The 10,617-nt window shown below is 33.6% G+C and overlaps 2 protein-coding genes across 3 annotated transcripts in view; one reads left to right on the top strand and one right to left on the bottom strand.

The window, feature by feature from the left end:
* The first annotated feature begins 3,699 nt into the window (after nucleotides 1-3,699).
* On the top strand, nucleotides 3,700-8,244 carry LOC115238606. Of its 2 annotated transcripts, none has more exons than XM_029812575.1 (6): nucleotides 3,700-4,818; nucleotides 5,377-5,605; nucleotides 6,019-6,161; nucleotides 6,611-6,740; nucleotides 7,123-7,302; nucleotides 7,698-8,244. In XM_029812575.1, exons 1-6 carry the CDS (start codon nucleotides 4,054-4,056, stop codon nucleotides 7,865-7,867), a joined length of 1,617 nt encoding a protein of 538 aa, XP_029668435.1. In that variant the 5' UTR covers nucleotides 3,700-4,053; the 3' UTR covers nucleotides 7,868-8,244. The 2 variants fall into 2 exon arrangements, with proteins under 2 accessions (XP_029668435.1, XP_029668436.1); XM_029812576.1 differs by having other exon boundaries at nucleotides 3,703-4,818; nucleotides 7,701-8,244.
* Nucleotides 8,245-8,697: 453 nt separating this feature from the next.
* Nucleotides 8,698-10,617, bottom strand: part of LOC115238632 (nucleoporin GLE1-like) — a 6,947-nt gene continuing 5,027 nt past the window's right edge. The window contains exons 2-5 of the mRNA XM_029812621.1: nucleotides 10,347-10,536; nucleotides 9,847-10,151; nucleotides 9,276-9,654; nucleotides 8,698-8,957 (exon numbers count right to left, since the gene is read on the bottom strand). Of these exons, the coding sequence (XP_029668481.1) occupies nucleotides 8,698-8,957; nucleotides 9,276-9,654; nucleotides 9,847-10,151; nucleotides 10,347-10,536 (1,134 nt within the window). The remainder of the gene's footprint in view (nucleotides 8,958-9,275; nucleotides 9,655-9,846; nucleotides 10,152-10,346; nucleotides 10,537-10,617) is intronic.

Genomic DNA, 10,617 nt, shown 5'->3' with positions numbered 1-10,617 from the left:
ATACTAAGCCGCCTCCCCCCATCCTGTATATCCCTCCCCTTTTTTTTTTTTTTTTTTTTTTTTTTTTTTTTTTTTTTTTTTTTTTTGTCGAGCCGAGGCAAAAATATGCAAATTTCTGACGAACGATCACGTAAATAATACGTGTTAACCTTTTCGGGTCTCTTTATTTTTCGATATTGTCCGTTAAAATGTGATTCCTCTCTCGTTACAGAGAGGAGTCGTATTTATTACGCGTAATTCGAATAGAATTTATTATCGACGAATTTTATCAAATTATTAAATTAATGTCAGCCGATTCGATCGACGCGATCGGTGTATTAATATATACAAAAATTCTTGCATTAATTTAGATCAAATCAATTATTTAAGAATTCAAAAAAGAACTTTGTTCAATGAGACTTATTAGTTTGATTGATCAATACTTGTGGAGAAAAACGCGTTTTCTTATGTTCTCTTTCTTGACATATTCTAGAGATATTTTTTGTGCTCTTTAAATTATGGGAGAGAACATCGTTGTCATATCCTAACTAACGAAGGATCAGGACAAAGTCCACCTGTATTTCTCTGTCTCTCTTTCTCTTTTTTTCCTTTTTCTCTCTCTTTCTTTCTGGAGAATGATTCGCGCACTCGAGTTCATCGACGGAAATACATCGCACGAGTCAGAATGTCTTTCCTACGTTCGCTTAAGTAACATACTTTGTCTATATACACATCTCTCTGTATCTTTGACAATAAGAGATTGTATAGATAACTAATTCATCTTTCTATATTCTAGAACAGAAGCATACAGCTAACGCTAATTTGTTTTAATAAAATTATAACTTTTTACTTGAGTCTCTTATAATTTTATTTTTTTTTAATTGTTTTTATTTCGATTTGATACAGATTTAAAATCTTGATGCATTTTTGAATTCTTCTCGATATTGACAGTTCTTGCGATATATCACGCTTCGTCGCTTCTTCAGAAATTGACGAATCTCTCGTAAATCGCTGGTCCAGCCTCGTAGTTTCGGAGTATCGTTAAGACGCATGCTAGAGTTCGTCGCAACGGCCGGTTGTCTGTTGCCTTGAACCGTGACGGTGCGATAAAAACGTCGGCCATTAATTGGTCCGCTTGTACATACACGCGGGATCGTGCACGGATTTACGTAACACGTGAATTCGTGAGGGAAACTCTCGCGGTGTGCGATAACGCGGATATATGTATGCGATACAGACGCGCCGCGCCGGCTCTGTCGCCAACAGCTGATTTTGACAATTTGTTCGTAGACATCAGAAACGCGATAAAATTCTTTCTTTCTCTTTCTCTCTTCTTTTTTCTCTCACCGAATAAACAACATCGCATTAGATCGTTTTCTTCCAAGTAAGTACGTTCGTTCGAATCGCTTATATTGTCATGATTATCACTGGTACAGTGCGTGATAGCCCGAAGATTGCGTTAGAATTCGGTCGAGAAACTTTTCGCGGATTCTGGGGGGACGTACTTTGAGGATCTCTCTTTTGGTGAAGATTCGATTAGAAAACTATCGTTTACACAATCTTGATGGTATACATTCAAGTTCTTTTTTATTTATTTCAAGATTCTTTATTGATATCTCCATGTTATCCATGTTGCAAATTTTAGTTTCGTAATTATTTTATTTGGTATGATTTTATTCTTTAAATATACATATATATTACAAGTGGTGCGCGCAAATATTGTTCTTTTAATCTATTTTTATTTATATTTGCAATGTTTGCTCTTAATTAATTTTATAATTAAAATCGCATTAACTGCATGATCATCAAGGACTTTTCCATTTGTGAAAGTCTAAATTCAAAGAAAGAGATCTCGATCTCTCGCGCTACGAGTTTTTAAGTTTGAGATATTAATGCGCTCTCTTATTACTTTATTAATTTCCGCTTTTCCACGCGCTATATATGAGAAAAAATCGAGGCAAATAGTGCACTTTTTTCGCGAATCTCGGCGAATTTTCAGACTTTTCTGCGACGCATGCTTGCTGATAAGCATCTTTATTGCACACTGGCGCAGAACTCGGCATAATTCATCCAGATTGAGATCTTATTAAGGAAAGAATATCGATTTGCTGAGCATACAATTTTTCCGTGTAGAGCGTAAGTAAATTAATAGAAATTAGAGAGTAGGAATTTACTTTGCAACTTTAGTTTTTATCATCAAAGTTCTTTCATCGTTTTTGGTGGTTTCTCACATTTTAGTGAAAATCTGCCTGTTATTTAAACTTGTCTAGAGTTTCTCTCTCTTTAATATTGATATAAGCTCTACATTAATTAATATTTTTTGTCTCCACAATAATTTTATTATTATATATTAATATTTTGCCTGTATTTCTTTTCATTTTTCGTCCGATAAAAATATTTTATATTTGCATACTATTGAGTGCAAAAGATACGATCACAGCTAAGGAGGACAGATTAACTATTGTATTGATCTTTTTTCTTACAGACGGAATGAAAGACTCGCGATGTGTTCGATCATGTTGGATCGTAAGTGACTGCTCGATCGCGAAATGTTCGAGTGTGCGTGGTGACATCACCTGAATGGGTTACACCTGTGTGGAGCGGCCACCGTGCATTCCACGGGATCGTGGAATGCGCGATAGTCCGCACATTTCCAATTGAAAGGCCTCCAAGAATGTAGCTTCTTAACGGAAAAGAGAAGTCGAGCGCGGTGAGAAGTCTTTACGTCTCTATACAAAATGCATAATAATCTCTTTGTTATGTCTGCATTTCTCTCGTATGATACATAATGTTATTACCGCACAATTTTTGTAAAAAAAAGTCTAAATTTATCACATTATAAGCACTGCGAAGGATAAGTAAAGCAATTTGGAGAAAGATTCTCTAATTTCATGGAAATTAATCTCTTTGAATTATTGTCTTGATCTATATTTATTTTCATCTGAATTAATTTAATTTATCGAATTTTTAATTTTCAGTTTTGAGAGATTATAATTTGATTGGAATTTATTTCAGTCTTAATTGATTTAATTTGATTTTTTCTCAGTCTTTTCTTTTTTAATTATAAGCAAATTAGTGCTTATTATTTTTTCGAATCTATAGTCATTTTTCAAAGATGTATTTTTTACCTTTTATTTTCTCTCAGAAAAAGAATCGACGCTTTATAATTTACATTTGCAATATTCTCGGCCCTTTCAATCTAAACTATATTGGATTCACATTTCAATATCATTTCTAGATTGTATATTCTAACACAAAGCTTTGACTTCGGTCAAGGACAACCGTGAAAAGTTCCGGGATGAATTCTGATTCAAATATTATCGGATCGCCGCGTCACGTGAATCTTTTTAGAGCGAGCGATGCATCCGGATGAAGTCTTCATCGGCCGTGAATCGCGTTGCATTGGGTCGGTGGGACTTTCGTCCGTTTGTAAGACTCGCCAAACAACGATCAACGATCGACATAATATGTGATTTAAAACTTAAGTGATAAGTAATGAGAATGTATCGTTTATTAAAAATTTCGAATTTTTTTTATCTATTTGATTATATAATACATTAATATGTATATATGCATAATTCATAAATTATGTATAAATACGCATTCTATCGAGACAATACATAAATGACAAATCTTGCAAATAATTTTAGAAATTAGTTTCTCGTCTTTTTACTTTGACCTTTAGTATCTGTTAAAACTCAACGACTTCGGGGACGTCACGTGTTTAATAAGCCGCCTTTGTAAGAGAGAAGAGGGAGAGAAAGATCAAGGGAGAACAAGAAAAACGAATTGTAACGACTTATCGCGACCTTTCTCGAGACCGGTATCGCTGTCATGATGGAACGGCTTCGTCGTTCCTATAATACACGCGATTGTCACGCGGTCGACGACTGACGATAAACATACACAGGCAAACAAGAAGATTCGCAATCGAAGCCTCTGTCTGTCGTTGTGGATCGACATTTCGCAGTCATCGCGATCGATTCGACGTGTCTCTTCGAAGAGCCTCTTGGAGTACGTCTCTCTTCGCAGTTCAAGTATCAGTGCGGAGTATTTCCGGTCAATAACGCGAAAATGAGTCAAAAGTCGGTTCCAGCGAAGCTCACAGTCGCCGAATCTTTCGAGAGATCGAAGAATGTTGTATGCGAAATAAAAGAGTGTTGCTTGAAGAAGAAGATAGTACTGAGCGAAATACCGATGGAGAAAACAAAGGAGATTGCAATTAAAGCAACAAAAATACACGAAGCGCAGAAAGCAAAATCTACGAAGGATGATAAATCTGACAAAGCGATTCCTACAAAAGCTCCTGAAGAGAGTCCTATGAAGAATATAAAACTAGCTCAGGCTTCTGAAGCTATGAAAGTGCGCGAAGCGCTGAAGAAAGAATCTCCGAAAGACATTAAGTTAGAAACTCCCGCCGAGATTCCTAAGATTACAAAAATACTCGAAACTTCGAAGACAGAGTATACGAAGAAGGTTAAAGATGACAAATTGACAATTTCTACGAAGGATTCTGCAGAAAGTTATGTTAAAAATACAAAACCAGTTGAGGCACTTGAAGTTATAAAAGCGCACGAGACACTAAAGAAAGAATCTCCAAAGGATATCGAAGATGATCAATTAAAGATCCTCTCTGAACTGAAGTCCCTCACTCTTGAGTCTTTTCAATCCCTCTCACTCTCTACAGAAGTGCTAGAAACACTGAAGACAGAGTCTACTGAGACTGTTAAAGATAATAGTTCGGAAATTTCTTCTGAGGACTCTGAAGAAAGTAATGTCAAGGATATAAAACCAGCTAAAGATGAGAAGAAAACAAAGAAGATTCCCGTTCTTAGAAAGGTTGTATAAGCTTTGTTTGAAATTGTAACGTAATAAAAAAAAACTTAAATAAATAACGACTTAACTGGATTAAAAAAATAAAGATTTAAATAAAAATTTTTGGAGAAATTTTTTAACAACTTATATATATTTATAAAAACATAATTCTTAAATATTTATTTGAGCGTGTCTATAATATTACTTAAGAAAAATACTACTTTAAAAAATATGTTTTGTTAGACATATAAAAAAAATATAAATTATAAAAAATAACTTAAAAATCAAAATAAGTTGAAAGAACTTAGGTTTAAGATTATTTTACTTATTATTTTTAGCAATTATAACTCGTGTAAAAAAAACTTATTATGTATATAAATCACTGTAAAGTTGTTATTAGCTAAAAAAAGTTTTGTTTATATAATTTTATATTTATATTTTTATTTTCTAGCAAGAATATATATATATGCATGCATGCGTGCGTGTATGTATGTGTGTGGAATAAATAATAGATTTTTTATTTAAAAGTTTTAGAATGTAATTAAAGTATGAAAATTGATTAAAATTAAATGACTAATGTAGGACTTGCTCAATCCTTGGGATCTTGGCGCGCGTAAAATTTGGCGGCCCATATCGAAACCGAACTTGGACGAGAGTCCTTTGATCCTGGCAATACATCTAGTGCCTTCATTGCCAATCGAGCTCTTCGAAGTGTTTGCGGAAATTATCGAAGTCGTCACGAAGAAACCGGTCGTTCTGTTGTACGAGACTAGATTTGGACGACCGGTTGCCAAGGATGTCGTCGATATAGGTAAGCAGAAGAGAATATATGAATCTATATAAAATAAGAAACAATATTTCGCGCGTATAAAGACGTCTAGAAGATTTTCATGAAGACACCTAAAATTTGTTTGGTCGAACATTATTTTTGTTCGTAATATTTTCTTTAAACAACATTAAATGCCTCCATGATCTTTGTGATGTTTGATTGCGATGATTCACCATGACATCATCGTGCTTCTCTCACCTCGAGACGGATAATAATATAGAGACTGTCTAACAATACACTTTAAAAGATGTCCAGAGGACATCCACAGGATGTTTTATAGCCCGGGAATAACATGGAAAGCGCGCGCTATGATGTATATTACCTTGTTAGAAAATAATAATAATAGAAGATAGAAATTTTATTACATTTAATTTTTTATTTATTTATTTTTATAGCTATCTTGCCAGCGGCCGATGATTGGAACGATGGTGTTCTTCTACCCGTCAGCTTCGTTTTCGAGCATCATCTGAACAAGAGCAACTCGCCCCACGTTTACGTCGACATAATCCTCGCGGATGATCGCGCTCCACACGTTGAAGTAACTAAACTTTCCGTTGTCGGAAAAATCAGCAAAATATGAAAAAAAAACTTGATAAAAAAATTTGGTTAATTAAATTTATTAGAATAGAAATGTATATATAAGCTAAAACTTTGGAAAAGCTTATGCTATTCATTCTCAAGTTAAAAAAAAAATTATAAGTCAGCAAACGCTTCATTAGAAACCTTTTTTCTCTACAGTAGGGAATTATTATTATATTAGTTTAATTAATTCTATACTATCAATTTTCACAATCTTAATTAACATTGTGTTCCATTATTCTCTTCGCAATTCTCATGATCTGTTTAATTAATATTAAAAATTAATATCACATATATTTAACTTTATATATTAATTTAAAATTAAAGATGAAAAATAAAATATAAAAAGTTTTCTCGCCAGGGCTTAATTTTGTGACATTGTGGTAAGCATCTTCGTTAAAATTGTAGAATATTATGGACCTGCGAGGACACAGATGCGCCATTCCAAACAGATGCGACAAAATCTGCGCCACTTCATTGCTCTTCAATTATTTGCGCACGAGAGGCGAGAACCCGGCGTTTTTCGGAAATATACTTGGTCGGTTTAACAAACATCACATTCATATATTTATTATGATACTTCTTTATTTATCTATCGTATATATTTTCATATTCGTTTATTATCTGTATTCATTTTCGCTAGTCTTCTTAAAAAATTACACATATCAGAAATAAAAAAAGCGACTAAATTAAAATCGAATATTTCTAATGTTTTTAACGAGAATTTTAGCGAAAATAAATATATAAATGACGAACTATGGAAAAATATACAGAATAATAGATACCAAAAAAATGTATTTTCAGCAAGAAAATATTAACTATTAATACATCATCTGTTATATTCTCAATAGAAAAAAGGCGAAATAATTGTAGATCGTATATTTTATCGAGGTTTCACGCATTTCAATTGTATCTTGCAGATGGTAATTCGCAACTTGATGTGTTGCGAATGGTTGTCGGGAAGCCGGCGGAAGTGGGTGTCGTGGATGCACCGGTAATCAGATGTCACAAGATGAACATAATCGGCGCAGAGTTTCTTCAAATCCTTGCCAGTCTGGGACCTCTACCGCCTTATCGCATCATGATCAACAAAGTGCTAGGTATAATATTCCTCTATATATTCACGATAGAGACCCTCAAAATACCAGTATTGGCGTTAGAAGAATTCTTCTAACGCAAATACTGAATCGTTCAATCGTTTTTACGCGACTGAAATAAGAGAGATTAATATAAATAATAAATAAGATTAATATAACGTCTAATTTATGAAGAAGAAATGAAACCTCAAAAACTGAAATCAAAATTTAAAAGAATCTGCAAATATGAAATGAAGATAAATACCATACAATGAAAATAATGAATCCATCTAACGTTTTAAAATCGCAGCAAAAAGAAAAGAGAGACCACGAGTTTCTTTATGATCTTAATTTTATTTTTAATTTCATGCCGCAATAAATTAACGTTCCGTGATTAACTTTTTTCCGTTGTTTATCAGTAGATGTACTCGCCAAAGAGCTCACAACTTATCTGCTAAATATCAATCAGCACAAGGAATGGATGGACAGACTGTCATTCTTCGGCATTGTCGGTTTTGCCGAAAATTCACTAGATTTTTACAACCTGGACGACGTAAAATCCGTAGCTACTAGCGTACCTTACTACTAAGCTTGTTTTATAATACATATTTATTATTTATCTCTCTCCTAGTTTTTATATATACTTTCTTTTATTTGGGTTTTTTTCAATAATATAATCTTTTATTAAATCTAAATAAATATAATAATTCACAATTTTATCCTCGGCGATTATATACACGATTCGTTAAAAAAAAAATCTCTCTCTCTCTCTCGTCTCTCGCTCGCTCACTTATTCTCTTTCATTCTTTTTCTTTTGCCCAATTTCGCTTCCTCTCTCGCGATAGTACACGTTCCGGTCAACTAGATTGATCCACGATCGATACGTATAGAATAAAGTATTATCAAAATCCATTTTGTGTGTAAATTGTATCCACCTTGTTTTTTTAATTAAATAAATTTTTGTAAGTCTTCTTGTCCCTCATTGCAGTTATTATAATTGAATTATATACATCATTATAAAGCGAAAAATCAAGATTTACAATTACAATATTTATTATATAATTCACGAATCATCAAAATATGTTGTAATACATTTTACCAATTTATTTACCAACCAATGTTATTAAATGTGTGATAACATACGACAAAACTAACATATTTCAATATGTTTCGTAGGAAAAAAGTTCACATGATTTTTCGCTTCTGTAATTCCATATGGCTGCAGTGAGAAAATAGAAGTCTTGAAGACTATTAAATTTTTCAAGATGATTGAGACTTTGCTTCAAATAATGCTCGAAGCGACCTGAAACTTTTACGTTCAAAACAATTAAAAAATATTTCTTAACCTAATTTTCTAAACTTGTAATAGCTTCAGCCTACATTTAAGTCACTACGTCGTCGAGAGGATCTAACAGGAGATCATAAAAAGTTAGGCGGAAGCATTCCGTCAGCCGGATGTATAGTGCCAGTTGCCAAAGCATTGCGCAAGAACTCTTCCAGCCGCATCAGAGGTCCACCGCCATCCGCAACATTTCGCATACGCGGATAGTATTGCTCCGATAGCAGTATCAATAATTTGTGAAACTGCGTCGGATAAGCAGTCCATAACACATTACCAGCAACTTCGAGCATATCTAATATTAATGTCGCGCACAAGTCGCAAATATCAGCTCTTGGTTCTGAAAAATGAAGAAACTTTTATTATCACATGTAAAGCGTCATTTTTGTTGCGTTATTTTTCACAGTATATTGACAACAAATTTTTTTTCTTTGCATATTATCAACATTTTTGTTTCATTCTATGCATAACAATATTTTTTATATTTTTATATTTTTGACACAGAATATATCTATGTATAGACAATCTTTATAGATTCCATTTTCAATAAGTTTTTCTTTTTATAATTTTAACAAATACGCGCCTCGATTTCAGAGAATTAATACTTAAATTTAAATAACATCACAATTAATTACGTCACAAAATGTAACATTCTTACCGATATTAAAAACGGCCGCCAACCATCTCCAAGCATGCTGAAGACCATAGGGATGAACTTTGGTGACACCCTTCCGCTGTCTTGTAACGGTAATCGACGCGTACAATCTCATCAAGCCTGACATCCTCTTTAGGAACTTGTCCTGCTTTTCGACAGTGCCGTCCTCAGAATATTTGCAGCCGAGAGATTTGTAGTAATCCTCATTGGATTGACTTTCTTGTTGTGGCAGGAAGATTGGTATAGTGAACGGACACGCCTCGTGAAGACGCGCCAGAAAAAGTTCGCCAAAATCTTCATGCTCGTTCCAGAGTGCTACGACGATCATCGCTACGGGAAATGCCATTTCCGGCTTGCTCGATACCAACGTCTCGCCTTGGCTCTAGAAATTCATATCAAATAAAAACTCATTCTTTAAGATAACAAAACGCTTTCAAGCTAATAACAAAATAATTTACTTATAATTAAAATTAACTTTTCTATTTAAAAAAATTTAATTTTTATCAAATCATGTGATTTTTTTCTTTATTTTTTCTTTTAATTATGATTTTAAGAGATTCCTACAGATACGTACAACTATCTTTTTTGCCATATGATCCTTGCAGAAGATCACTCCTTGCGGATGTTGCGTCACGTTAGGAGATGATTTTCCAATCAGAAGGTTATGCAATCTGTCGTATTTGTCTCTTAAATGTTGCTCGCTAACGCCGGAGATCGCGTTTACCGGAATATTGATTGCCTTCTGACATTCGAAGCGAAACTTCTTCGTAGCAGTCGATTGTAAGAAATCCTTGCAAGTTTTTTTATAAAGATTTAAAAATTGTTGGTTCTTGATGTAAATCTGCAATGACTCCTTATCAACGTACTTGAAAAGATTTCCTGTAAATTTATGACATAAGAAACACATTAATTAATCTCCCTATTTAAACAAAAATTTAAATTTAAATAGATAGAAAATTAGATTAAATTAATATTAGTGAACATACTTTTTAATCAAGATATGTGAAATATGAATTTATAGAATAGAATAAAATATTGTAAACACATATAATATTTAAAATGCATTTTATATACTAAATTGTGTAGATTTTAACATGCCTTCTTTGCATTCAGAATCTGCAGCTGTTTCTTCCGACTTAGGTACAGATGCAGATGGTGTAACTGGTGCATTAACTAATACAGCTACTGCTTCCTGATTTGTTATCACGCTGGAGTTTTGTGCTTTACTATCATTATTCTCTACAGCATAGCTTTCGCCTGGATGCTGAGAAGACACCACATTGCCTCGACGCGAAATCGCTCCCAGACTCTTATCGCGCGCGCGTAATCGCTCTCGGATATCGCG

Source organism: Formica exsecta, unplaced genomic scaffold (genome assembly GCF_003651465.1).
Source record: "Formica exsecta isolate Colony F162 unplaced genomic scaffold, ASM365146v1 scaffold352, whole genome shotgun sequence".
Lineage (NCBI taxonomy): Eukaryota > Metazoa > Arthropoda > Insecta > Hymenoptera > Formicidae > Formica > Formica exsecta.
This window is presented reverse-complemented; position numbering and strand designations above follow the sequence as displayed.